Genomic DNA, 27,914 nt, shown 5'->3' with positions numbered 1-27,914 from the left:
ATGTTTAATGACTTTGTGAATTTAGTTTAATGAGTGTGATGAGTTTAAGTATTAAGTACTCTAATAAATATCTCTACTGTTTCTTATCTTTTCTGTTTCTCTGTGTCTTCACCACACACATTTTTTTATAAATATTTTAAAAGTTCTCATCACACATTAAAAATGAATCCAAAAGATAGACAAAATGTATCAAGAGCATAGATCATGCTCTATATAGAAATTCGAGTTATTTATTTTCTAATAAGCTCTTAGCCTCTTACCCAAACCAATATTAAATTTCAGAGTGTGACAGGTGTACAGTTCATCATTTGGTCCTAAGAGCAGTTAATTTATCTAATGACAAATGTATAATTATTGTACATTGTGGAAAAACTGATAAAACTAGTTACAAAAATGATCTTAGACAATTCTTGAGTGGCAAAAGTTATTCTATTTTTAAATAACAGCTGTATATTGAAATGTGGTGAAATGACATTTGTTCATTGCAGGTCGGGAAAAAAAAATGTAAATATTAACAATTTCTCTCGTAATCTAAGTTTGTCCTCTTACAGACCTTAAAACTAGACAAATTATTTAAACTTATGAGACTGTTATGACTTTTGAAGACGTTTCTTCACAAGGCTAAAAAAAACCCCTAGTTGAAGAAACACCCATATAGCCATGCATGGTAAATGCATATATTGCAGTAGGCTATATTGAAAAATATAAGCACTAGTTTCCCATATATGGAAATGTATTATGTAATACATTGCAATATATTCCCATATGTTTGTTCCATAAAGGTGAAATGACAAGACCGGAGCTTTTTTATTGAATGTTGTACACATCCCCATCTCAACAAATTTTCAAGACTATCAAGTTTATAAATGACCAACTTCTAAAAACAAATTGCTAGGTGTCTTTTGTAAATACTCTCGCGAGGCTAATGTTGCAAGCTTGCGGTGTGAAACTGCCGTTAGGATAGGAAGTGCTCTCTCTTCCCCTTAAGCACTCGCGCTTAGTCTCAACTGTGGAAGCAGACGGGAAGCACAGTATCTTTCTCTCTCTCATACACATGTGCTATTGACGGTCTCTTTGCAACATTATCACCGTGTAAATCGTGTTAAAACTTTGTTGATAAATACTTCATGACGTGTATCCGTGTAATTAGCGATCTCTCTCGTTGAAACTGGCGCGTTTAATCGTGATACGCCTCTCTCTTCAATCGCGCGTGTGTTTGTCCATGCAGGAGTGAGAGAGCAGGACTTCCGGTGTGTTTTGCTCATTTCGCCTCTTACTACACTTCTCTAAGGTATGTTTGCACTCTTAATATAATTTGTTTTAGTTTTAAGTTTCAGTGTGATTGAATAACAGTCTAAGATGCGATATTTGTTTGACTAACATCATCAGTTAGGGGAGAGCGGGGCTGGTTGGCACACATTTCAATCTCTGTCATTTTTCTCAGTCATGCTATATGTTAAAATAGTCGAACCAGTAACAACTGAAAGGTTGAGATCTCAGCTAAACAACAGATGCATTTAATGTTCACAAATGATTCCTAAAAATGTTTTATTCATCATTAAAGTCATGTTGTGTCCAGTATGGGGGTTGGTTGGCAGAACTTGGCACAGATGCTATAGTTACAAAGAATGAGGTGACAAATATAAAGAACTTACTTGAGCAATTAATTAAAATCCGAAGCAGAAAAAGATTCAACAGAATTTCTGCCCATTTTTAACCAAATGATTAACCAAACCAAAAACAAATGCAGTTTGTATAGTGTGTGTGTGTGTGTGTGTTGTGTATGAGTGGCACTGATAATGTATGATGGGGGGAGGGGGTCTATGGTGAGTGGCACTGAAGCTAAACTTCCCCAGGCCAGCTATTCTCTTAAAGGGGTCATATAATGGTACATGCTTTTTTACAAGTTGATTGTACTGAAATGTGTGTTGGCAGTGCCTGTACACAACCATCATAAAATGATATAAATCCATCCAGTGTTTTTTTTTTTTTTTTTTTTAATCTTCTTATATGTTATCCCCCATCTCAAATCAAGCCGTTCGATTTTGTGACGTCACAACATCGACGCCCCTCCCACGATTGTTGATTGACAGCAGCGTTTCAACACAGACCCACCCTCGCTCATGAGGGAGCTGTCAATCATTGTTAATACGCTGGAGCACTGTCTATGAGCAGAATGGCGTCTAAGCGATTGTGGTGTTCTGTTCTTGGGTATAATAACATTTTGATGTTCCTAAATCCGAACCGCTGAAGACGCAGTGGCTGAGTTTGTTTTCGAAGGGAATATTCCCCACGATCAACGTCCATGCTTTCATGTTTGCGCAAGTCATTTCACACACCAGACTGCTTTACAAACGAGGTCAGTATAAAGCTGGTTTTGTTAAGAAGCTGCTCCTGAAAAAAGGATCGGTACAAACTATTCGTGTTCCTGCTGCACCTCCAGAAGAAGAAGTGTGTGTAACGTTTTATTAACCTTTATATTAATATTAATATTATCTTTTAATCTTTGCAAATCGCTAGCACGCTTCACGATGAATGCGGCTGTTTACACTCAGGGTTCATTACAGCATGTTTTCTATGTACGACGTTCTCAATATAATTCATAATCCCACGTTTATAATGAACAACGCGTTATGGTTATTGTGTAACAAGCGGTGTACGCACAGAACAGAGGGGCGGGGTGAGCAAAGCTCATTATCATTTAAAGACACATGCACTGAAACGGCGTGTTGAAAACAGAGCTGTTTTTGACCAGGTAAAATGAGTGTTTTCTTACAATACTAATGACAATTTTTAATTAAAGTATATAACAAACTTTTAATTTAGACCCTAAAGAATCATATTAGCTTGTACAAAAATGATTAAAAAATCATGATAAAAAAATATTTGGAGCCGATACTGCTTTTGCTCACTCAATTTACATCATAAAAATGACACGATGATAACAAATGTTACAAGTCTCAATTTAAAAAAGGAACATTTAATTAACTTAAAAAAACAATATTTGACAAATATTAAAAACATGAGGTAGAACAAGTAAAAAAAAAAAAGTTCAGTGCTGAAAATACTGAAAATAAATATTTAAGCATAATTCAAATACCAAAAATAAATATTTAAGCATAAATAAAATAATTACACTATTGCACACAGTAGCAACAAGCAAGCAGCATAATAAAGTGCAAACTGTACAATACTTAATTTAAAAGTAACCAACTATTTACAACCTAGTCATTTAATGCTTAGGCCTAAATTTTTGTGCACTTAACTTAATCTCTTGTTGAGCAAATGGCTTTCCTAAGAAAATGGCTTTTCCTCCATTTTAAACAAAACAAAAACGATTTTAAACCAAATAGATTCTCAGTTTATTATGAATTAGGGACTGTTCACATACTGGCGTCTGTTGTTGCTATGCAACCATGAACTGCGCTCTCCATGATGACGAGGAAGTAAGGATTATTTTATTTCTAGCCCATTACTACTACATATATTTATGGAGATGAGAAATAAAAACCCGCCCTGTCCAGCTATGATCCGCTGTTCGGCCGAGCTTTCGATGTTGTCATGGAAAGGTCCGTTGTTTTTTGTCACATGACCTGCATGCGCTTGCGGCATTATGAAAATAGGAGCGCCTGGACAAACGAGCGTGCTGCATCACATGCGTGTCACAACCGCGTCGCTTCTTTTATGAGCACATGTCCAAACCTCAGCCAGGTGGTCCCTGAATAAAACTCCCACAAATATCACGGAACAACGTCGGCATTATTTAATCCTATGACCTATGTTCGTAACAGCTGCCGTTTGCATATGGATAGCCTCAAACTTAGCTATTTGCAGCTCCCTAAATACAATGACAAGCAGTTTTATAGATGAGGCATTCGCGTTTTCCATTTGGACCCACAAACTTGCTTAGCTATAGTTGCACGCACATATAGAGCAACGTGTTTCCACTTTCAAAGTGTATTTCAGCTAAGTCAACCAGTTAAAAAGATGCTTTGAAATTTTAAAACTAACGGTTGTCTTGAAGAGGCTTTCAGCACTCTGCTAGTGTGGGAGGGGCAGTGCATGGGCTTGCACGTGAACTGCAGCGTCTCCAGCAACACAGAGCTGCCTGTGGACGCCTGTCTGTAATTAATGCCGGGAAAAAAACTATCGGCGAACGCAGCAGCAGCGTATCGGCCGATGCCGATACGTCAAACCCGCAAATATCGGCCCGATTTATCGGCCGACCGATTTATCGGCCGACCGATATATCGGTCGATCACTAGATAGGTTTGACATGGTTGTTGTGTAAACATACCCTTAGTTACAAAATATATAGTAGTTACTAACCCTCCAGTGAAGACTTTACGTTCCAGTATAAACCGGAAGTGCGATCACTTGCATATGCTGGCTAGTGGCTAACGCTAGCTTAACTATCAAGCTAACATTAATAAAAGTTAAAGACAAAAGAATGCATGAAAATATTAAAATCAACCAGTTAATCACTTTAAAAATAGACTACAATCGGTCCCTCGACAGATCTCGGACTGACATTATCAACCTTTTAGCGCTGTGGTATAGGCTGAACTGTGGCTGCATTTCCAGTTAAAGACTTAGCCGAATACCTCCAGAATCTCGATATTTTTGTGGATGAACTGCCTGACCAATGAAGTCTTGGAGTAAGATGAAGTATTATGTCGGATGTCTTGACATTTCACAATCCAAGAATCGAAATTTGTCCTAAGGTGAAAACACCTTAGGTGTCCATGTGTGTCTGAGAATTGCCTGAGCTCAAATCGATGGGAGTGTTTTTCCAGTTGGAAGTTTGTAGTCAAGGCTGTAGCTCACCTTACCCATATTGCTTACTGTTTCGCTCATTCACCAGAAGATAGAGATTGTGCTGGTTGATGTGAAAAAAATGTGTGCTCTGCCAGCAGAATGACTCCATGTAGACCCTCCTTTCTCTTATGTTGGACTGGACATGTTTGGTCCATGGGAAGTGTCAGCAAGGTGTACACGTGGAGGTCATGTAAACAGTAAGAGATGGACAGTATTGTTTACTTATGTATAAGGGCAGTCCATATAGAAGTGGTAGAGGAAATTAGTTCTTCAAACTTCATTAATGCATTGAGACGCTTCTTTTCATTGCGTGGTACAGCCAAGCAACTACGTTCAGATTGCAGAACCAATTTCATTGGCGTATGTAAAGAAATGGGGATAAGTTCTCCTGAGGAGGATGGTGTGCAAAAGTTCTTACAAGTCTAGAGATGCACTTGGATCTTTAATCCCAAAGCATATGATTGGGGTAGCACGTCACATTTTGGATGGGATGTTGTCTCAGACCAGTAGGGCATGACTTCAATGGCATCAATGGCGTAAGGAGTGTCTGTGTACTCTTCAATGTCGTCAGAAATGGCCACGCAACAAACCCAACATCAAAGAGGGGTATGTCGTCCTTCTTAAAGAAAAAAAAGTTAGAAGGAACAAATGGCTAATGGGTGTAATAGTGAAAGCTGTTCCAAGCAAAGATGGGAAGATATGAAAAGCTGAAGTGAAAATCGTCAAACAAGGTCTGCCAAAGATTTACTACAAACCTATCTCAGAATTGATCTTTTTTATTTTCCCCGAGCCAAATCCTTATTAGAGTGTGGTATCTTAAAGATGCCAGACAGGGAGTGTCCTGGCCCTGCCAGTTTTAGGGTATAGCAGGAAGATTGGGCAATGTGACAGTGATGTCATTATATTCAGACTGAATCAGCCTGTGAGTCAGAGACACCATGAGGTTGCACATGTTGTTGGCTTATTAATTCGAGGACATCTTAGTTTGGAGTTGTTGATGGGGCCATTCTTTGTGAGTTTTCTGGTTTTGTCATTATCACTGAGTTGAATGTATTTTTGTATATTGATAATTGATGTTTGATGTTGTTTGGTACAGCATGCTTTTTTATGTTTGCACGTGATATTGTTCTTGATAATGTTATTTCTTGTTAAAGCAATTGTGTTTACATGTGTATATGTAACCGGTGGCTCGCAATGCCCTGCGTGATGCGCGGCCAGCGACACCAGTTAGAAAACTTGTCTGCGTTGTGTAGCGTTGTGGAGACAGACACGGGGCAACAGGCGGCAGTTTCACTGGATTTAATATGTTATTTAAAACAAATAAAAGCAGCCTCTGTGTGAATCGCCCTTAACGATCTCTCTATAAAACAAATGTAATGTACATTTAATCACGTGCTCTCATTTCCACATTTAGGCCCACATGCAAAAATATAACTTAAACGGGATGAAATGACAAAAATAACCACACAGATAGGTAACATAATATTATATACATACTGTAAATTAGAGTGAAAATATAGACATAGAAGCAACAATTAAAATTAAGATTAAAAAAGATTATCAGGAGCCCAAACCTTGCCTCTCTCCAGTGCATTAACCTTGCAAAAAGGGAAGAGGAGGAGACAAAACAGGAAAATTAAGATGGATCATGACATCACATCAATTAAAGGGTAAATCACACATTTTTCAGGCAGGTATATAAAGCATTTGAAAATAAAACATTTTGTGTGAATTATAATAAACAATACATACATTTAACAGTACACTTTCTGTACCGGTTACGTATATAACTTATTAGTTTATGTAATTGTATTTTCAGTTTCACGCCATTACAGTAAAACATTTTTTTTTTTTTAAAATAGTTTAAAGGAGAACTCCGGTCAATTTTAACATTGAGCTCATTTTTTGTACATTTGGAGTGCTGTCTATACGGAGAACAGCGACAAAAATCAGTGTTGCCTACACCGTGTTATCCTTTTTTTTTATATATTTTTTTATTAGATATATAGAAACAAAAGTCAACAAATAATGAATTCTCAATATGAAAACACGAAACGAAACATACACCAGAGGAGAGAAGAATAATAAAAAATAAGAAGATAAAAAATAAATAAGAGAAACAGACAAAAATTACAATAATAATAATGATAATAATACAAGAAAAGATAAGATAAGCAAATAAATAAGGAGATACAATCAATTAGAGCATGTTAGGAAAGTACAATGTGACAAAATTTAAAGGGGGATTTTAAAGAGAGTACAACAAGACAATGTTTTCCTTGCTTTGTTCTTCTCTGAAACAGAAAGCGTTTGAAGGTATTGATGGAATTCGTTGAGAAAAACTTTGAATAATGGCTTATGATTGGAAAATGTACATTTATGAATATGAAATTTTGTTAGGAGAAGTAAAAGATTTATAAAGTAAAATTATTTCTCAACGTTCTTCTCCATATTAATAAATCCAAATATAACATGTTTCCAAAATAAGGAAAAATGAGGGTACACAAAATCAATAATATACCTGCAAAAGTTCTTCCAAAACATTTTGGTATAGCTACAGTCCCAAAACAAGTGTACAGTAGTTTCTACACCGTGTTATCCTCTTTTTAAAATTTGCACCCTGTTGACTTCAATGGGGCAAGTTTTAGCTCAATGGTAAAATTGACCGGATTGAATGTGAATTCATTGAGTCCAGTACAGTGTCATGTTTACTGATTGATTTTATGGAATACATGCACGCTAGAGTTGTGTTTATTAAACAATTAGACTATAACATAAAAACTGCCGAACTGACCAAATTTTGTCCACCCGCCCAATTTTTGCATAGACGGTAAAAGAAATGGACACATCAACCCCATAGACTTCAACGGAAAAAAGTGAAGTCAATTAGAATAGGGATGGGACGGTATGAAAATTTTATATCACAATTATAGTGACCAAAATTATTGTGATTATCAATATTATCACGGTTTTGTTAAAACGAGATGAAAGTGTTCAAAAAGAGTTGATGCTCACACTGAAGACATTTCAACAAGTTTTATATTTGAAGAAAGATTTTTAAAGAAAGATTCTATTCTGTGGCATTTCCGTCCTTATAATGACCGTCGTCAATAGCAACGCATTATAACACTGTGCACATCCATGTATCACAACGGACTCGCTCTCTCGTTTCATTCAAATACAACTTGCTGTCTAGCATTTCCATTTTTAATTGTATTGAAAATTAAATCGGAGTTGATTTATTGTTTAAAAGTTTGATAATATTGTTGTGATCATCTTGTCTGGACGATTGTTTTGTACGCTGTACATGCATTTATAAACGGGTAAGTTAAGATTTAAAACATTAATCTCAATTCGATGTCCCCGTAATTATGTGGTAGAAAAAAAAAAGTGTGTAATGAATATACATTATTATCCATTAAATGTCACTCTTTATAGTCTTGTTTGAACTTGTTCGTTCATCTTTGGCTCAAATTTACTTGCTGCGAACTTTTCTTTGCGGAAGCTTCACGTTTATTTCAAGTGAGTTATATAATAGTTCAACTTAAAACAACCCAGTTCCCAGGCGTAGTTTTGGTACTGAGGTCAAAGTTAACTTGCCTTGCGTTTGCTATACAACAGTGGGTAATGGTCACACAAGACGACTCAGCAGTTTTGAAGTGTTTCTATTGCAGCGACTTTTTCTTGTGCATGTTCTGCAGACAGGGTGACCATCCTCGATTAAGTTTCCCTCAGGACTTTTGTTAAAGCCAAAATATGACCACACCTCAGAATTGGTTCTCTTAAAAGGCTGAAAAATCTCCCGAGCACGGTCACTGACTTACGCCATTCTTCTTGAATAAAAAAAAACCCATCATTGTGCGCTGCGCCTGCATCAGACATTTTTGCTGGCTGAACAGGATTAATAGTGAGTTATTAAAATCGCGATAATCAAACACGGTTTTAATGATAATTACATTTTAAACGATATTACTAACCGTCAGTACATTTTATCGTGGTTTATAGTGAAACCGGTAATCGCCCCATCCCTAAATTAGAAGCACTGACTTCCTGATGGTTGAGTGTACTGTGCAGCCTCAAACTAAGCTTGATGTAGATGTGACGTGAGCTGTCTTCTATTAGCTGTGCCAAGAGTAGGGCTGTCGCAGTTAAGAAATTTCCCTTGCGGTTATTTTGGGTGGCTCAATAGCGCGATATGCGGTATTACCGCCGGGGGGGGTGGGGTGGGGTTTAGCGGCGGCAGCAGCTATTTTTGAGTTATGTAGCATTTATTGTTGCTTTTTAACAGATTTTTGTTTATTGTTAAATGCCAAACAACAACAAGAACATGCCTTTTCCCATTTAAAAAATAAAAGTCCTAAAGTAGGCTTGTTGAAAAAAAAAAAAAGTTTCAAGTTTTTACATGAAAACAAGCAATAAGAAAACGGCTTTTTCTAATTTGAAAAATGAAAGAATTGTTAAGTAGGCTATCACATGAAAACAACGTGTAGACCTAAGTGAAAATACAGAGAATAAACTAAATATCACTCGGTAATGAATGTGGTTTAGACCTGGGTTATCATGTCCTTGTTTCGTGCTAGGAAAACCAACATATTAACCTTATGTGGTTTCAGGGAGGATCGCACGGGGGTAACAATATTCCCCGCGGCACTGAAAACCCTTTCCGACGGTGTGCTCGTTGCACAAATACACATGTATTTGCGCGCGACTTTGGACAGCAGCGGAAATCTAGACTGATTATCGCGCCACCAGGACAGTGGATTCGCGTTGGAGTCGATGCACTCCTCATGCAGATAGCGTGTGAGCTCGTTATCTGCTCGCGCTCTCTTGGGAATGGGCGCTGACGCGGAGGTTGTCCGTGACTTCAGCAGGTCTCCAAGAGTCTTTTTCTTTGCTGCAGGTGGCACCACCGCTTGCCCTTCGTCTCCAACCACTGACGCACTGGCAACGGTCTCTTCGTCCTCCACTCCCACCATCTCTTCGATTAGTGCGGATTTTGTCTCTGTGTCATTGATATGATCGCCCCTATATCGAGGATCTAAACAACACGCCTTTGCCAAAAGTTTTTGTAAGGCAGCTGGTTCATACTTCCCCTGTAGAACACTACACATTTTGTGCTTTATGTCCGATGTTAAGGTGGTATCCTCGTTTGATGGTTTAAGCATATCTTCTGTCAGGAGCTTCAGGACGGGTTTGACTGAAGACACTGTAACGTAGCTTTCGCCAGACAGCAGATCCGTAAACTCAGCCGCGGGTTTCAGTGCTGCATTCACAGACTCAAGGACAGCGATGTCCTGCCAGCTTGGATTTAGATGTTGGTGTCTCCGGTCATCCAAAACTCTTCTGATAGCCGGGATTTGCTCCAAAACCCTTTCCACCATTTTTTGTTTGGTGCCCCATCTCGTAGCGCAATCCTGAAAAGAGTATTGGCCGTTAAATCATTGAATAGAAATTAGCCAAGGACAACATCTAAGTAGCCTACCAAAATAAATGATAGACTAGGCTACATCTTTAATTATTTATTCGTTTCAATATATTTTTTTCTAAACAAAAAATACATTTAAATTACCCCGACTGCAAAATAATGCATATTAATTAGGCTAAATGTGCAGACAGATAGGCGTATATTGACGTTAAATTGAGCTGAAGCTTAGCCTAAATGTTATTTCTTCAATATATCTTACCTTTTGAAATAATTTTCGTTTCAAAATATTTATTTTAAATGAAAAATACATTAAACCCAGCAAGCAACAGACAAGTAGCCTATGCTATTGTAACAGTAGGCTATATTGTTTAATATTTATAATTTCATTTTTATTTATTGCCTAATAACATGATCAATAAGTTAGCAAATAGTTTACATTTATAACTTACCAGTATGAGGCCATGCTGAGGAATTTGAAGTTCCGCTTGTGCTTTCGCTAGATCTCTTCTCTTCAACCAGCTCTGAGAAAATGTACTGACCAATGTGTGACACAGGCCCATTGCTCGGGCTGTGCGGTCCTTTACGCTTGCAATTGCGTTTGTAACTGCCAAATGTAAATTGTGACCAAAGCAGTTCAGCCACGGCCAGTTCAACTTTTTGACTGCTGCAACGATGTTGGACCCGTTGTCTGTAGTGATACAGGCCAGCTTCTTCTCATCCAGGGACCACTCTTCAAATGCGTGCCGGAGAGCATCCGAAATATTGTCGGACGTGTGGTTTTCGGGCATAAACACTGTTTCGAGGCAGCGTGATTTCAGAATCCATTCCATGCTGAGATAATGAACCGTTAGACTCATATAAGGAGTCATATTGACACTTGACCACATATCGGTTGTGGCAGAAAAGTAATCAACATTCATAAGCTCGCTTTTGATCGATGTCTTTACTCTGCTGTACATTTTCGGCACAGCAGTTTCTGAAAAGTAAGTTTTGCCCGGCAACTCGTACTGCTTGTCAAATTTGTTAAGCATTGACTTGAATGCAGGTTTCTCCACTGTGTTGAATGGAACCATCTCCTGAACAAGATATTGCGTTACAGCGTCTGTAAGGCATTTATGCCTGTTACTTTCACGGCTGTATTTTACAGATTTCGCAAAGGCTTCAGCTACTCCTAACTGTCGGCCGGTACCGGTCTCAGCTGTTCTTTTTGATGTTGCTCCGCGACCTGATGCTTGAGGGGGCAGCTGCGCTTCAATGGCTGGATGACAGTTAGCGAGATGACACCTCAAATTAGATGTATTGCCGCGTGTCACAGGAACCTTTTTGCCGCAAATTTTGCATATGGGCTCATCTAAATTCGCTGGCTCGCCCTTTTCATTGGGTTGAAAGCCGAAATGTTCCCAAACTGGCGACGTGACATTAGGTTTTGGGATGAGAGCGCCTGCCATCGTTTCAGTCTATTCAAAACAAACGAAACAGCTACAACGGTTCGCGGGAAAATAATAGTTGTAACCATATTGTATCATTCATTTATTTAACATTGAATGCACAGTGACAAATTGTAAAACAAGAAGGCCACAGCCTCATAAAAAAAAAAAAAAAAAAAAAAAAAAAAACCCTGAACACTGCGGTTGCCGCGGTTGTTATCCTTCCTCTGCGGTTTGCTTGTCAATAGCGCGGTATTGCGATATTGCGGTTATCGCGACAGCCCTAGCCAAGAGAAATCTGAATCATTCCCTTCCGGATCTTGCTGAGTAGGAGCTAAGAGCAAGTATTCTGATTTATTATTTTGTAATTCTTGCCTCCACGTCCCATCCGATTGCCTGCAAGATTCTCCTCGTGTCCATACAGTAATCTCTCTACTGTGCGACAGAGAGTCGAGTGGTTATGATGCAATCGTTAGCCTACTTTTACAAAAACTGCTTCTACAGGGCCATAACGTAAGATACAAGGTAATGGAGCCTTTTATACATTGTCATGTTTCTTTAGAAATAAACAATGGACAAATGGAGTCTTTAAACACCTCAGATGTAAAGTTATTCGCTGTCAAAGTGACGCCAAAATGAATGGGAGTCGATGGAATGCTAACAGCAGGTGAAGGCTTGGTTAGCAATGGATGCCAGCATAGAAGGTACGCTTTTCGGGTGCTGGATTACCGCCTTGAATGTTTGTCCAAAACGGCCCAATCTGGCAACACTTTCCCAGATGATGTCACTTCCTGGGTGTCACAATTAATAAATTGTTTAGAGGAAAATCAGTCCAGAAGTTAACAGGGTTGAGTGAAAAATGTTGGACACAGATAATGCTAATAAAAACTGTTAGTTGAGTCACCTGACGCAAGATGGTGGAGTAGTTGTGTTTCTGCTGAGCTGCTGTGAAGCCCTTTAATTGTAACCTTTTCAGCCTTATAAGCCTTCCTCAGTTGGTGGAATTCTGGGCGTTGCTGATGCAAGGTATGTCAGAGAAAAGATTGAATCTAAATTATACGCTCAGAAGACGAAAACAATCGAAAATACCGACTCCCGCGCATACACCTGAAATGGTGGACGTATCACTAAACGTTGGCAAAATGGACGCACTAGCTAAGCGTATCACTTCGGAAGTACTCGCAGGAGTGGACATAGCACTCGAAAACAAAATGTTCTCCATTGATGGAGAAGCTCTCTGTGGTGACGGCGCATGTTACTGAGGTTGAAGATTGCGTCGCTGGAGCCGAAGCACGCATATCAACGATGGAAGACACCGTTGCCAGAGACAACGCAGATCTGGTCAAGATGAAGGCGTCCCTTGAAGCAGCTCTTGACAAAATAGATGACTTGGAAAACAGAAGCAGGAGATGCAACATCCGAATAATCGGCCTACCCGAGGGCGAGGAAGGCACCAACCCCGTTCTGTTTCTCAAATCATGGCTGCCCAATTTGCTGAATATCGACGTTAAGCATGGCCAGATTAAAATAGAATGCGCGCATTGGATTTCTATGCGCCAACCTATCTCAGGAGAGAGACCCCGCGCCATGATCCTAAAGCTCCACAACTTTCAGGATAAAGTCCGAATCCTACAGGCTGCTTGGTCTGCCGGAAAGCTGCTGTACAAGCAACATACCATATCCATCTACGAGGATTTTTCGGCTGCAATCATCAGGAAAAGACAGGCATTCAGTGCAGTTAAAAAACGTCTCCGCGAGAAGGGAGTGGGCTTTGGGATGATTTACCCAGCGGTCCTTAAGGCCTCATTATACTTCTGCGTCGGACCTACGCCGGAGCCTATACGCCGTAGGCAACGTGTTGGTTTTAATTTATACTTCTGTGTCGTTGTCCGCGTTGACGCGCACCTAGGGAGCATGTGAAACCCCGAGGGAGAGGTTCTGGCAGACCAATCACAGCGCTTGTGTCCGCGTAGAATTGACGCGTTGTTACATTTTTGGAGAGGTGCACGTCAGGGTACGCCGTAGGGTACGCGCGCTACACACAGCCTACGACGTAGCTACGGCGGCAGTTCGACGCAGAAGTATAAATAGGCCTTTAGAGTGCAGTATGATGGAGCTACGTTTTTTAAACAACCGGGTGAAGTGGAGGATTTCCTGTCTAAACTGCCTGCCCCTACTCCTGTCCACCGGCCTGACGCATCCCGTCCCGATGCGGTTGAATGACTTTAAAACCGCATCAACATTTTCAAATGGGATCTAAAAGTTTTGCTCCTAAGCAAGTTTGACTTGTCTGTGGAAACAAGGTATGGATATTTACAGACCCTTTGAAGCGTCCACTTTTGTGACAGGTGGTTGGGGTTGATTATTTGTGTTCTTTATTGCTTTATATTTCAAATCGTCTCAATTGATATTACGTGGACAGCAAGGTGATTATTTCTTGTTCTACAAGACTTTCATACTGGCGATGGGGGCGGTGTCAAGGATTTATTTTTATTTTATTGTAGGCTGCAAAGGCTGACTAAATATGTTTTGTATAACTTTAAAGGGTTAACGGTTACGTTGGGGCTCACCGCAGTTGCGGTTCTTTTGAACATCTCTGACTACACAACCTGTATGTTACTTGTGTATCTTTTAACACTTGTCTAGACCATCTGTTGTTTTTACCGGTCCTGTAAAGTTTCTGTAGAGCATGGGTCTGTGTACCTGTGGATCTCGTATATGAAACCGACCGGCGCCAGGCTCCACCTTTTGATGGACATAATTGTTTAAGTCTTGAAGAGTGTAAATAGTTCGGGGGGGGGGGGGGGGGGTGTTTTGTTTTTTTGGCATTCAGGGTAATTTGATTTAGTTTTTTGTCTTTACCTATCCATTTATTGATTTTCATTTTTTCCTCAATTCAGCCTCCTTTAACCTTCATCAGATTGCGTTATGTTCTTGGCTTTTCACCATAATACTGGCTAATTTAAAGGTACTTTATACACAAGGAAAACTGGCAAATGAACACACCAAGTTAAAGCGTGACTGTGTGGGGCAAGCGTTTTACTCATCCTTTACCATTAAAAGCAGGGGTGTGGCTATTCTTATTCACAAACATCTTCCTCTCTCAATTGTAAGTGTTCAGGCTGATACTGCAGGTCGATATGTGCTGCTTAATGGGGAGTTGAGTGGAGAAACTATTCCTTTAATGAATGTATACGTACCCCCCATTCAATCTAATGATTTTATTACACAAATCTTTTGTAAATTTGTAGAATTACAATGCGAGCACAGCATTATTGCTGGTGATTTTAATTGTGTTCTTTCACCTGATTTCGATAAATCTGTCTCGTCAAAGGTCAAGCGATCTAGCAGGGCTTGCGCCTAGGGCTGTGCCGGTAAACTTGACAACCGCATCACCGCGGTTGTAAAGCGCCACCACGGTGGCTGAGTAGTTCCGGCGGTGGTTCGTCTAAAAAAAAATTTGTATATGAATGCATGTTTTACATTAATATTATGACACACAAAGCTTTGTTTACAAAATAAATAATAGGTTAGCAATTAAATGTTATATCGCAGCCATGGAAAAGTTTGAATTCATGACGAATGAGAGAGTTGTAGCCTACGTGAGCCCATAAACTTAAGCTTTGTCGGCTTTGAATTGTTGTTTGCGATCTGGTCACCCGATTATTAGCGAATTTAAAAATATTCCATTAGTTATTCCTTATAGAAAGCTTGAATTATCTACTTTTAAACAAAACAATTCAAAACGAAAATAAACCGACTAGCATATGCTTATGTATTCCGTATGAAGTGTGCATATCTCTCTAGGCGTGTTCACTGCGAAGAGTGAGCATCGTCAACTTCATCTTTGCAGCCCGACACTGACACACACACACACAAACACACGCACACAAAAAAACACTTTATTAATAAACAATTCAAATGTCTCCTTGCTATATTTAACACGTTCATAATCATTACTTTTTCCGGTTCTTTGTGACAGCTGTTATGTGCGTTATTGGCAGCGTCACCACTGCATCAGCACCAGAACATGGAGATTTTATTTTAGAGAATGATCGCACAACAGACATTAGAACATTAGATATTCTATAATTAAATCAACTAATCGAATATTCAAAAATCGTGACTCAACCCTGCATGGAATGTATTTTTTCTTTTCCCATTTCGCATCTCACCCAAAGACGCGTTATAAACGTTTCTTCCTTTGTTCGATTTTAGGTCGATTATTTTCGTATTCTTTACTTTTCTCGCGTTCCCGAGATTCTGAACGATAACGAGCGCGTCGGAACTTTGGTATTGCACGCGGGAGTGAACGACATCAGGCTGCGCCAGACGGAAGTTCTGAAGAAAGACTTCAGGAATCTGATCGATACGGTACGCAGCACATCGCCTGATATAACGATCATTGTGTCAGGACCGCTTCCCACGTACCGACTAGGACATGACAAGTTTAGTAGATTATTCGCGCTAAATGAATGGTTAATGTCATGGTGCAATGAGCAGAAACTGCTCTTTGTAAATAATTGGAATCTGTTTTGGGAGCGTCCTAGGCTTTACCGTGCTGATGGCTTACACCCAAACAGATTCGGATCGGATCTTCTGTCAGATAACATCTCCAAAATGTTAAATACCTTTTGACTAGTAACCAAAAGTCCAAATCATAGTCTCTGCTGCACCAAATTAACTGATATAAATACTAGTGTAGAACATTGCATAGAAACTGTGTCTATTCCTCGTTTAGTGAGATCAAATAATAAATCTACTGCAGGATCTAGGAAAAATCTAATTGTTATTAAAACAGAAAATGTTGCTATTAGTAAACAAAAACAATTTTTAAAGCTAGGTCTTCTAAACATTAGATCACTCACACCTAAGGCAGTTATTGTTAATGAAATAGTCACAGATAATAGCTTCGATGTACTTTGTCTTACTGAAACCTGGCTTAAACCAAATGATTATTTCGGTCTAAATGAGTCTACTCCATCAGGATACTCCTATAAGCACGAGCCCCGTCTGATTGGTCGTGGCGGCGGTATTGCAACTATCTATAGAGATATTCTCAATGTTACTCAGAAAACGGGTTATAAGTTTATTTCATTTGAAGTACTTGTACTAAATGTTACGCTCTTAGATGATAGAAAAACATCCCTATTATCTTTAGCCTTGGCTACCGTATATAGACCACCAGGGCCTTACGCTGATTTCCTAAAAGAATTTGCAAATTTTCTCTCAGATCTATTGGTCAATGTCGATAAAATATTAATTGTTGGAGATTTTAACATACACGTAGATAATCAAAATGATACGTTAGGGGCTGCGTTTATAGACTTATTAAACTCCTTTGGGGTTAAGCAAAACGTTACCGGACCAACTCATCGTTTTAATCATACACTCGATTTAATTATATCACATGGAACCGATCCAACCAATATAGATATCATTACGCAAAGTGATGATGTAACTGACCATTACATGGTAACTTGCATATTACGTATCCCGGTAATATATCATGCTGCGCCGCGTTATCGATTAGGCAGAACAATCCTTCCATCCACCATAGATCATTTTTCAAATTGCTTATCGGATCTGTCTCAGCTGCTGCCTGAACCTAAACAAACAGATGAACTAGACGAACTAACCAGCACTATGAGCACCATTCTCTCTGGAAAATTGGATATTGTTGCACCTATGAGACTAAAAAAGGTCAGAGAGAAAATTAAAGCACCATGGCACAACAATACTACTCGTGTTCTAAAGAGAGAAACCCGTAATTTAGAGCGTAAATGGAAACAAACTAATTTAGAGGTTTTTAGAATCGCTTGGAAAGACAGTACGTCACGCTATAAAAAGGCCCTAAAAGCGGCCAGGGCTGAGCACCTCCGCAAACTAATAGAAAATAACCAAAACAATCCTAGGTTTTTATTTAACACCGTGGCTAGACTAACAAATAAACAAGCGTCACCTGAACAAAATATTCCGTTACAGTTTAGTAGTAATGATTTCATTAATTTTTTCACTGAGAAAATAGAAAACATCAGATCCACAATTGTAAACGTTCAATCTTCAATCGCGCCTTATAATTCAGCCTCGATTATCACCCCGCAAGAACAATTACAGTGCTTTACAACTATAGAACAAAAAGAGTTAAATAAACTTATCATTTCCTCTAAAACAACAACATGTTTATTAGATCCCATACCAACTAAACTATTGAAAGAAGTGTTACCTATAGTGGAAGAGCCTCTCCTCAATATTATTAACTCATCTTTATCTTTAGGTCATGTTCCAAGAACATTTAAATTGGCAGTTATAAAACCTCTCATTAAGAAACCACAATTAGACCCAAATAACCTAGCAAATTATAGACCCATTCTTAAATCTTCCTTTTATGTCCAAAATATTAGAAAAAGTTGTGTCTGCCCAACTGGGCTCTTTCTTGCAAGAAAATGACACCTATGAAAAGTTTCAGTCTGGGTTCAGGCCGCATCATAGCACTGAAACTGCGCTTGTTAAAATCACAAATTATTTACTCTTAGCTTCTGACCAAGGCTGTATCTCAATACTAGTTTTACTTGATCTTAGTGCTGCGTTCGATACTATAGATCACACAATACTCTTAGATCGACTACAAAACTATACCGGTGTTCAAGGACAAGCATTAAGCTGGTTCAGATCATACCTATCTGACTGCTACCATTTTGTCTATTTAAACGGAGAAAAATCGTTCATAACTCCAGTAAACTATGGAGTGCCGCAAGGATCTGTGTTAGGCCCTCTATTATTCTCAATATTTATGCTGCCACTTGGAAATATTATAAGGAAACATGGAATTAGTTTCCATTGTTATGCTGATGACACTCAACTATATATTTCATCACGGCCGGATGAAAACGCTAAATTATCCAAATTGACAGAGTGTGTTAAAGATATAAAAGATTGGATGACGCACAATTTTCTTTTATTAAATCCAGATAAGACAGAGGTAATACTTATTGGTTCAAAAAACCACCCGCAAAACCTTTCACAATACAACTTTAACATAGTAGGGTGTCCTGTTACTTTATCCTCTACAGTAAAAGACCTGGGTGTTATATTAGATTGTAACTTGTCTTTTGAAAATCATATTTCATATGTTACAAAAACAGCCTTTTTTCACCTTAGAAATATTGCTAAGTTATGTAACATGCTATCAGTTTCTGATGCAGAAAAGTTAGTTCATGCATTCATGACCTCGAGACTAGATTACTGTAATGCTTTATTAGCTGGTTGTCCTGCATCCTCAATAAACAAGCTACAGTTAGTCCAAAATGCCGCCGCTAGAGTTCTTACTAGATCAAGAAAGTTTGACCATATAACACCAATTTTATCATCACTACATTGGTTACCTATAAAGTTCCGTATTAATTACAAGGTATTGCTACTGGCTCCAGTTTATTTAACGGATCTTCTATCGCCCTATAATCCATCGCGCTCTTTAAGATCACTAAATTCGAGGCTTTTGGTCATACCTAGGATATCCAGATCCACCAAAGGAGGGAGATCATTTTCACATTTAGCTCCAAAACTCTGGAATAGCCTTCCTGATACTGTTCGTTGCTCAGATTCCCTCTCCCAGTTTAAAACTAGATTAAAGACGCATCTCTTCAGCCAGGCATTCATATAATATTTTAATCTTACAGTTAAATCCGGTCTCTACTTCATAAACGCCAGAGGAGAACTGGCCCCCGACTGAGCCTGGGTTCTCCCAAGGTTTTTTTTTTTTCTCCATTAGGTCACCTGATGGAGTTTTTCGGTTCCTTGCCACTGTTGCCTTTGGCTTGCTCAGTTGGGGATACTTAACCCTCTGGGCGCCACAGTCGAGTTTACTCGACAAGATGCGGCACTGAATAAAACGGCCGATTTTGTCAAATAGGGTGTCAAATTTCGTTCAACCTCCCCTCCACTAGTTGGCAGACATGTCATACTTCATCCCCGACTCAAAAAAAAGTCATGCTTGTATACAAAATCTTCGAGCTAGAGCGCATTGAATCAGTGCGAACAAAAGCGGAGCTAGTGTGCGAGTGAGCCATTTTATCAGAGCAATATTGTCAACATCAGTGAGAATTTGCATTAGATTATTATTATTATTATTATTATCTAATGGCATCAATAAAGCTTACCCGCAATGAAGTGTTGTGTCTTCTATTCGCGGACCCTGATTCTGAAGGGGAATAACGCTATCTGCCTTCAGAAAATGACGGTGATTCTGGAAAGTGAAAGTATAGCCCTACACCAAGCACAAACGGTGAATCTTTTGCCCAATATAACGTTAGATGGTCCTTTGCCCAATGTCAGTGGTGGGAACAATGTTTCCCGGGGTCGGAGTGTTCATCGCGAAGTTAGCAGGCGTGTTAGTGTTGTGGGGACGACGAGGCGGCCGCGGGAGATTTTTACCGCGCGAGCCATGGTGACCGTGTGCCTCTCCGCAATCGCGGCGACAGTATTGTGGTGGAGACTTTGTCTAATGCCACTGGGTATGTTAGACGAGGTCGAAGTATTCATAGGGCAGTTAGGGGGCAACGTGGAGGCAGGGTGGGGAGTCGCAATGACAATGACAGTAGTCCGAGCTGTGCACATTCGGCGCGCGCGCGAGGCAGATCTGGCCGCACCCGCGCGCGCTGCTGCTCGTAGCAGGAGCAGAGGCGGTGTGACACGGGGCAGAGGGGCTATTATGCATAGTCTATCGCAAGACCACACCATGAAACACTACAAGAAATGTCACCTGGATGAATAGGGAGTCATTATCTCTACAGCAAAAGCCCTGCAACAATTGTTTTTGTCTGCCATTTATTACACTGTTGATTTACTATCTATTTCCCTGACCATTTAGTAGTGTACAATATGTGTTCTTTTTTGTGTGTTCATGTCCTTGTGATGTGTGCGTCTTTGTCAGCTAAAAAAAACAAAAAACAACCAAATAAACATAAACAAAAACCATAAAAATTCTATAATCCAAGATGGCCGCCACCATATGACGTCATAATATGCAAATTAGATGGGAAAATGTAATCCCTACATAAACTTTGGGTCATCCTTAATATTTCTCTAATTTACAGAAAGTCTCTATCTTTTATCACTTTTAAGATATAGCCTTTTGAAATTAAGATGTCAAAATCGAAAGTTTTAGGAAAAAACCTCTGGCGCCTAAAGGGTTAAATTGATTAATCGATTCAACAGTGCTATTGATCTGCATTACCAAACGTGGATGTTTTACACCAGAAACAAACACTGATGTACTATTTTATTTAATACTGTGAAGCTGCTTTGATACAATCTGTATTGTGAAAGGCGCTATATAAATAAAGTTGACTTGACTTGACTTGACTGTGGTAAAGTAGAAAAAACACTGTTGGACAGATAGCCTACATTTTTACTTGTACGTCAAATTCTTTTTAACACAGTTTGTGCTTGTTAGACATATGATAATTGGTAAGGCGCGTCAAGTTCATTTTGTAAAGCGCGTTTCAAACGCGCGGGTGATTTTAGTTTGGCTTTTTCTGGCAGCGCGCAAACAGCCTAAATGCCTTGCCCTTGTAGAAGATAAAATTCGCTCTTCATACCTTTTACAAGTAGAAAACATGAAGATATCAGAAAAGAGATCGATGGTCTCTTTCCTGCTCGTGTCCCACATCCCTCTCAAAGCGCAGAGCGGTAGGCTATCACGCGCCTTTGTGTGGAAATATTAAACAAAAGTTTATTTATACTTTATACTTTATTATATTATGTAAGTTACCAGTATTTACTGATATTTATTTCAATGCTTTACAGGCATTTTAGTGTGTTGTTTCTTTCATTTCAAAACAAACCCCCCCCCCCCAACCACCGCAACACCGCCGGTATTTGGGTCCATTACTACTGCGGTGGTAAAAAACTGCCACCGTCACAGCCCTACTTGCGACCCTGGATGAGATGTGTCAAGAAATCGGTTTAATAGATACATGGCGGGCTTTACACCCTGGGCAGAGGGAATATACTTTATTTTCTGGAGTACACAAATCCAGCAGTAGAATAGATTATATTTTTTCACCTAAAGCTTCCCTTCATAATATATTGGATTGCGAGATAGGTACGACAAATTAAACCAATAACAATACAATAAGGAAAACAATAAGTTGATGACCTTTGATCAGATTGTTTTAAAGTATAATATTGATAGGAAGCACTTTTTACATATAACCAAATACATAGCTTTGTATAAAAAAAGCTAAAGGACCATCCAGGCAGCCTTGGTCTGTCTACAATAGAAGAACAGCTTAATAAACTCATCTTCTCGATCAATACTTAGCCGTTTTTTATAATATTCTCTCAAGTTCGAACAAAGATAATTCAGATAAAGTTAGGAGACTATGGGAAACTAATCTTGGGGTAGAAATAAACAAAGCGGACGGGGGAATGGTATGTGTAACATTACTTAGCAGACAATGCATCCTGGGAAATGCAGTTTAAAATACTGCACAGATTACATATCACTTCGGTTCGCAGACACAAAATGAACCCCAATTTATCCAGCCTATGCAATAAATGCAAGATCGCAGAGGGAACCCTTATGCACTACTTCTGGGGATGTTTTTAGGTTCAGTATTTCTGGGCGGGGTTTTGTCTAAAAGTGGGTAAAATCTTTTCCTGTTCTTTATAATTAGGGCCTAAGATCTGTTTACTGGGACTTACAGAGGATCTCCCTCATGGTTTTAAGGGTGATCATCTCTTGCAAATATTATTATTTTGTGCCCGCAAAAGTATTTTGTTTCAATGGATAACTGAAATAACCCCATCAGTGGTTCAGTGGATAAATATTGTTAAGGGCTTTATTCCTAATGAAGCCTTTTCCACTGCACTAAGAGGCAAACCCTTTAAATTCTACAGGACCTAGGGCCTCTTTCTAAAATACTTGGGTGTAGATGCGGAACACATGCTGTCCTTGGGAATTCAAAATGTAGCTTGGAAGGAGTAGAGGTAATTTTGGGGTGGCTGCTATTCTATAACTAATTCATTATTATTATTATTATTTTATTTTTTTATATGCATATGAACAGACTTCCAAGGAAAACAAATAAGGGATTCAGATGGAGGTTTCATGTTTTGCTTGCATGTTTGACTTGTGATGTGTTTCCTCCGTTTGTTCTTTCCTATTTATGTGTTTTGAAAATCCCTGTAATGCCTAAAACCACAAAAAAATTTTTTAAAACGTACTCTGTTACTAACGTAACCTCGGTTCTCTCTAGAGAGGGAACGAGTACTGCGTAATAGCTTAGGCTAGGGGAGAACTCCTTTTCCACAAGATATTGAAGCCAAAAAATTATCCTTAATTTTGTATTAATGTAAAACGCGTTGCAGCAGCATGCAGACATGGGCGAGACGGCTCGCGTGCCCATTGGCTGCCCTGCGGCAACTGCAGCAGCCTATCGAGAGAGCCCTCTCATGATGTCAGACCAATAAGGGCGCTTCGCGCCCACTGCGTCATGTCCCGCCGAATTGGCGGGCCCTTGGGCTATAAATATAGGCTCAAAAGGCTGATTTAGCTGGTTTTTCATTGCCGAAGCGAACCAGAGCGTGATACATGCACGGCAAGTTATGCAGTACTCGTTCTCTCACTAGAGAGAACCGAGGTTACGTTAGTAAACGAGTACGTTCTCTTACGAGAGGTTCTCTCGTACTGCGTAACAGCTTACTCCAGGGGAACACAGTGTAAAACGCTGTGCATGCTGAGATTCAACACTAACGTCCCCAGGGCAGGTGCCCGGGGCTCATATAGTGCATAATCATGAGGGACTCACAGAGAATCCTGGAAGAGGGGCTAGAATAGCATCATCTGAAGCACTGGAGATTCTGAAGCCATGAGACCCAGTATCTTTTGAAACTTTTTGAGCGGGACTAAAGCGCCATGGCGAAAATTTTTCGTCATGTGCTGAATACTCAGTCTGCGCTGTGGCGACAGGTGTGCTGTCATAGACAGCGAGTCCAGCTCTCTACCCAGAAAAGATATCGTCTGACTGAGAGACAGTGAACTCTTCGCCCAATTGACTGAGACGAATTTCAAAAATTGCCTGTGACGTGACGCTATTTGTATTTGGAAATAAGCGTCTTTCAGATCTATTGACATAAACCAGTCCCCTTGGCGAATTTGCGAGAGGATTTTCTTGGTTGCGAGCATTCTGAAACATCGTTTATCTAGGTCGCCATGACAACAGCGTTTGTGTGCAGGCAAGCGGGCTGTGTTACCGACTTGTTTACTGCAAAATACACTGGAACAGTCGCATTAACCGAAACTGAACAAGCGAGAAGTATTGGTGAAAGTCCGGCCGCAGCGGGGCTTGAACACCATCGTTTTCTTAGACTGGCTAGGAAGACTTTGAGTTGCCATAGAAACGGTGTTTGGGTGCATGCGATCGGTTTGTACAACGCGCTCGTTGGCTGCAAAATGCACATTTGCAGTCGCCTTTTAAGGGAACTGACAGAACGAAAGCATTGACAGCATAATTTTATCTGCTGGCAGACCCGGGATTCGAACACGGGTCTCTCATGCGAAAGCCTAAGATTCCGCCACTGAGCCACAGGGGGGCTACAACAGGCTCGTTTACTGCAATATTGACATTTCCAGTCGCCTGAACTTCAGAGGGGAATGAGAAATGTGTGAGAAATGGAGGTTGGTCCGGCCTCAGCGGGACTAAAAACACTCTTTTCTCCTTTCGCCAGCGACGCACGCGAACCATAGAAACGGTGTTTGGGTGCAGGCGAGCGGGTTGTACAATGCGGGTTGTACAAAGCACAGCGCTTTTTACGGCGCAGTACCGCGGTGGGCGGAGATGAAGTCTTGGAGAAAGGATGCCAGGCGAGTCCTCAGAGTCACCATAGGCATTAGCGCGAGAGCTGCGTGATCCTCACCAGGAAAAGGGGTGTCTTGAAAAATCCCGGCTCTTTTAGTGCAATGAGAGTGTGTGTCGCTGTGGCGAACATACACACACACAAAACCAGTGTTGGGGAGTAGTTAACTACAAGTAGCGACGCTACTAACTTAACTACATTTTTCAGTAGCTTGGCAGTAGCTCAGTTGCTTTTTAAACAGTGTAGCTTTTCCAGTAGCTAACTACTTTTTGCAGCAAGTAGCGGTGTAGCGCGAGCAAAAGCTACTTTGCGTTTTGTCAAACCTGCGCGAATCAGCGCGATGCAAGGATATTCTTCTTCTTGTTAGATTACAAACTAATTTTTTGCCATTACCGCCACCTGTTGTTTAATCACGCATCACCGAGATACTTCCGGGTGGCAGAACGCGAGCGGCTTCCACTGACTAACTGAAGAGATCCAGCCGGCGACTGCAACAGTTTCCTACTTTTGTTGTTTTTCAACCGCTCAAAGGTGAATATTACTGCTGGAGAACAATTATGTCACATAACATTTACCTCAGGAAAGCCATTTAATGACCATGATATGCTATATAGCACGTTATTTTGGCTGGAAAAAAGAGCTAGAGAGAGAGTAACGTTATTTTGCTAATTATGTGTAGGCCTACTATATTACATATTTATTATATTTTTTACATATATCATTAAACACATTTGTTATTATGATAAAAAATGCATTATATTTAATTACATTTTTTTTTATTACATTTTTGCTGTCGACGGTGGGTCTCCCTTCCAAGCAATTTACTAATTTTACTAATAAATGTACAATTTTGTTTTAAACACTAAATATTTTACTTAAAACATTCCTCAGACACTTATTCAGTTATTTATAATATACGTTGTTCAAAAAAATCAAAAGTAGTTTCAATGTAGCTAGCTACTTTTTGATAGTAACTTGTAGTGTAGCTAACTACTTTTCCAAAAGAGCAGCTTGACTGTAGTTTAACTACTTTAACTTACAAGTAGCTTGTAGCTTGTCAAACTACAGTTTCAGAGTAGCTTCCCCAACACTGCACAAAACACAGTAGCAGAGAAAAGGATATAACGCCGGAAAGCGTTAGCAGGAACGGCGACTGAAGGCGGCGAGTTGTCGACCAGCGGCTTCAGGTGCAAAGGCTCGTCCTGCAGAAGGCTTATTAGATGGCGCGGCTTCTTTCTCTCGGGATCCAGCGATGCGTGAGCTTCGCTTGAAGAGATGAAAAATCAGCTAAACCAGCCTTTCGAGCCTATATTTATGCCCAAGGGCCCGCCAATTCGGCGGGACATGATGCAGTGGGCGCGAAGCGCCCTCATTGGTCTGACATCATGAGAGGGCTCTCTCGATTGGCTGCTGCAGTTACTAAAGGGGAGCCAAAGGGCACGCGAGCCGTCTCGCCCATTTCTGTATGCTGCTGCAACGCGTTTTACATTTAATACAAAATTAAGGATAAATTTTTTGGCTTCAATATCTCGTGGAAAAGGAGTTTTCCCCTAGCGTAAGCTATTACGCAGTACAAGAGAACCTCTCGTAAGAGAACTGTTAGTTTAAAACCAGTAAAAGCCGCGGTCAGTCTACACTTTGAGCATGTTGCACACACTGCAACGGTCGTGAAATTAGGTCACACTCTGCGGTGTCTTTTATTAAAAACATATATGACAAAAAATAATTATTCCAAAAATATACAATCTACTGCACTTTACAGCAAAAATTTGTTTTTTTCTCACAGCGAAATTCACTTGATCTTGTGTTTCCGGTGTCCCACATTCACATGCGTTTGAATGTACGTCAGTGGAAGGAAACGTTTATTGTAACCGGCCCATAATTACGTTTTCAGTTTAATGAATTAAATATCAATCTAAATATTGGTGTCAAAATTATTACACTGTTGTATATTTTTTTAATGTATTAATATTACATTAGATAATTGTCGGCCAAATATATTTAATATATCTCACTACTGAAATATGGTATTTGTATATAATGTTTTAAAAATAATAATTGAAGATCAATGTACCTCATTCATGTAAATTTTCAGGGACGTATAATTTATAAAAAGGCATAAAAATGATTGTAATATTTATAGAAGTTGTTTACTTTGGTACATCATGGTTCACTGTTTTGTCCTTTCACTTATATACTCACATACATCTCTTGGAATTGTTTTGATGTACTGAAAATGAAATATTTTTTTCTCTTTGATATTAGACCCGATGGAAGAGATCGAGGAGAGTGAAGAACTGAGTGAAGTGAAGGAGGAACATCATGTCAAACCTGGAGAAAAACCTTATAGTCGCTCAAAGACTAAAAATAAATGTTTAAAGAAAAGACAAGCCAAGAAATCTTTCACCTGCACTCAGTGTGGGAAGAGTTTCACAACCAAAATACGTCTTGAGATTCACATGAGGATCCACACCGGAGAGAAGCCGTTCATGTGTGAACAGTGTGAAAAGAGATTCTCAGACAAAACATATCTTAAGATTCACATGAGAGTTCATACAGGAGAGAAGCCACATGTATGCAATCAATGTGGGAATAGTTTTAGTCAATCATCAAACCTTAAGCAACACATGAGAGTTCATACAGGAGAGAAGCCACATGTATGCAATCAATGTGGGAATAGTTTTAGTCAATCATCACACCTTAATGTTCACATGATGATCCACACCGGAGAGAAGACGTTCACATGTGATCAATGCGGGAAGAGTTTCATTCGATCTTCATACCTTAAAGAACACATAAAAATCCACACAGGAGAAAAGCCGTTCACATGTGATCAATGCGGAAAGAGTTTCCCACGAAAACATAGTCTTGATGTTCACATGAGGATCCACACCGGAGAGAAGCCGTTCTCATGTGATCAATGCGGCAACACTTTTCGTCATGCATCAGACCTGAAGACACACCTGACAGTTCATACGAAGGAGAAGCCGTATTCATGTTCTGTGTGTGGAAAGAGTTTTTCACGGTGGGACACTTTACATAAACATGAGAAAATACACACTGGTGTGAGAGAGTACATGTGCTTTGAGTGTGAGAAGACATTCACTACAGCGAACTGTTTAAAACTGCACCAGAGAATTCACACTGGAGAAAAACCTTACAAGTGTTCACACTGTGACAAGAGATTCAGTCGATCATCAAATCTGAGATCACATGAGATGATCCACACTGGAGAAAAACCTTACAAGTGTTTACACTGTGACAAGAGATTCAGTCGGTCAGCACATCTAAAAAAACATGAGATGATCCACACTGGAGAAAAACCTTACAAGTGTTTACACTGTGACGAGATTCAGTCGATCATCAAATCTGAGATCACATGA

The 27,914-nt window shown here is 39.7% G+C and overlaps 3 protein-coding genes across 4 annotated transcripts in view; 1 reads left to right on the top strand and 2 right to left on the bottom strand.

Moving 5' to 3' along the window:
• LOC307156058 (uncharacterized protein) overlaps positions 1–27,914 on the bottom strand; it is a 488,898-nt gene that overhangs the window by 178,244 nt on the left and 282,740 nt on the right. The window lies entirely within an intron of this gene.
• LOC307156367 (uncharacterized protein) overlaps positions 1–27,914 on the bottom strand; it is a 1,306,365-nt gene that overhangs the window by 1,003,377 nt on the left and 275,074 nt on the right. The window lies entirely within an intron of this gene.
• Positions 1,000–27,914, top strand: LOC307165843 (uncharacterized protein; the record flags this gene model as incomplete). Its single annotated transcript, XM_079883858.1, has 2 exons — positions 1,000–1,291; positions 26,797–27,914. The coding sequence occupies exon 2, from the start codon at positions 26,802–26,804 to the stop codon at positions 27,912–27,914; it is 1,113 nt and encodes a 370-aa protein (XP_079739984.1). The 5' UTR covers positions 1,000–1,291; positions 26,797–26,801.

Source organism: Squalius cephalus (genome assembly GCF_949319135.1).
Source record: "Squalius cephalus genome assembly, chromosome: 1".
Lineage (NCBI taxonomy): Eukaryota > Metazoa > Chordata > Actinopteri > Cypriniformes > Leuciscidae > Squalius > Squalius cephalus.
Note: the sequence above shows the minus strand (reverse complement) of the source record. Positions and strands in the feature narration are given on the sequence as shown.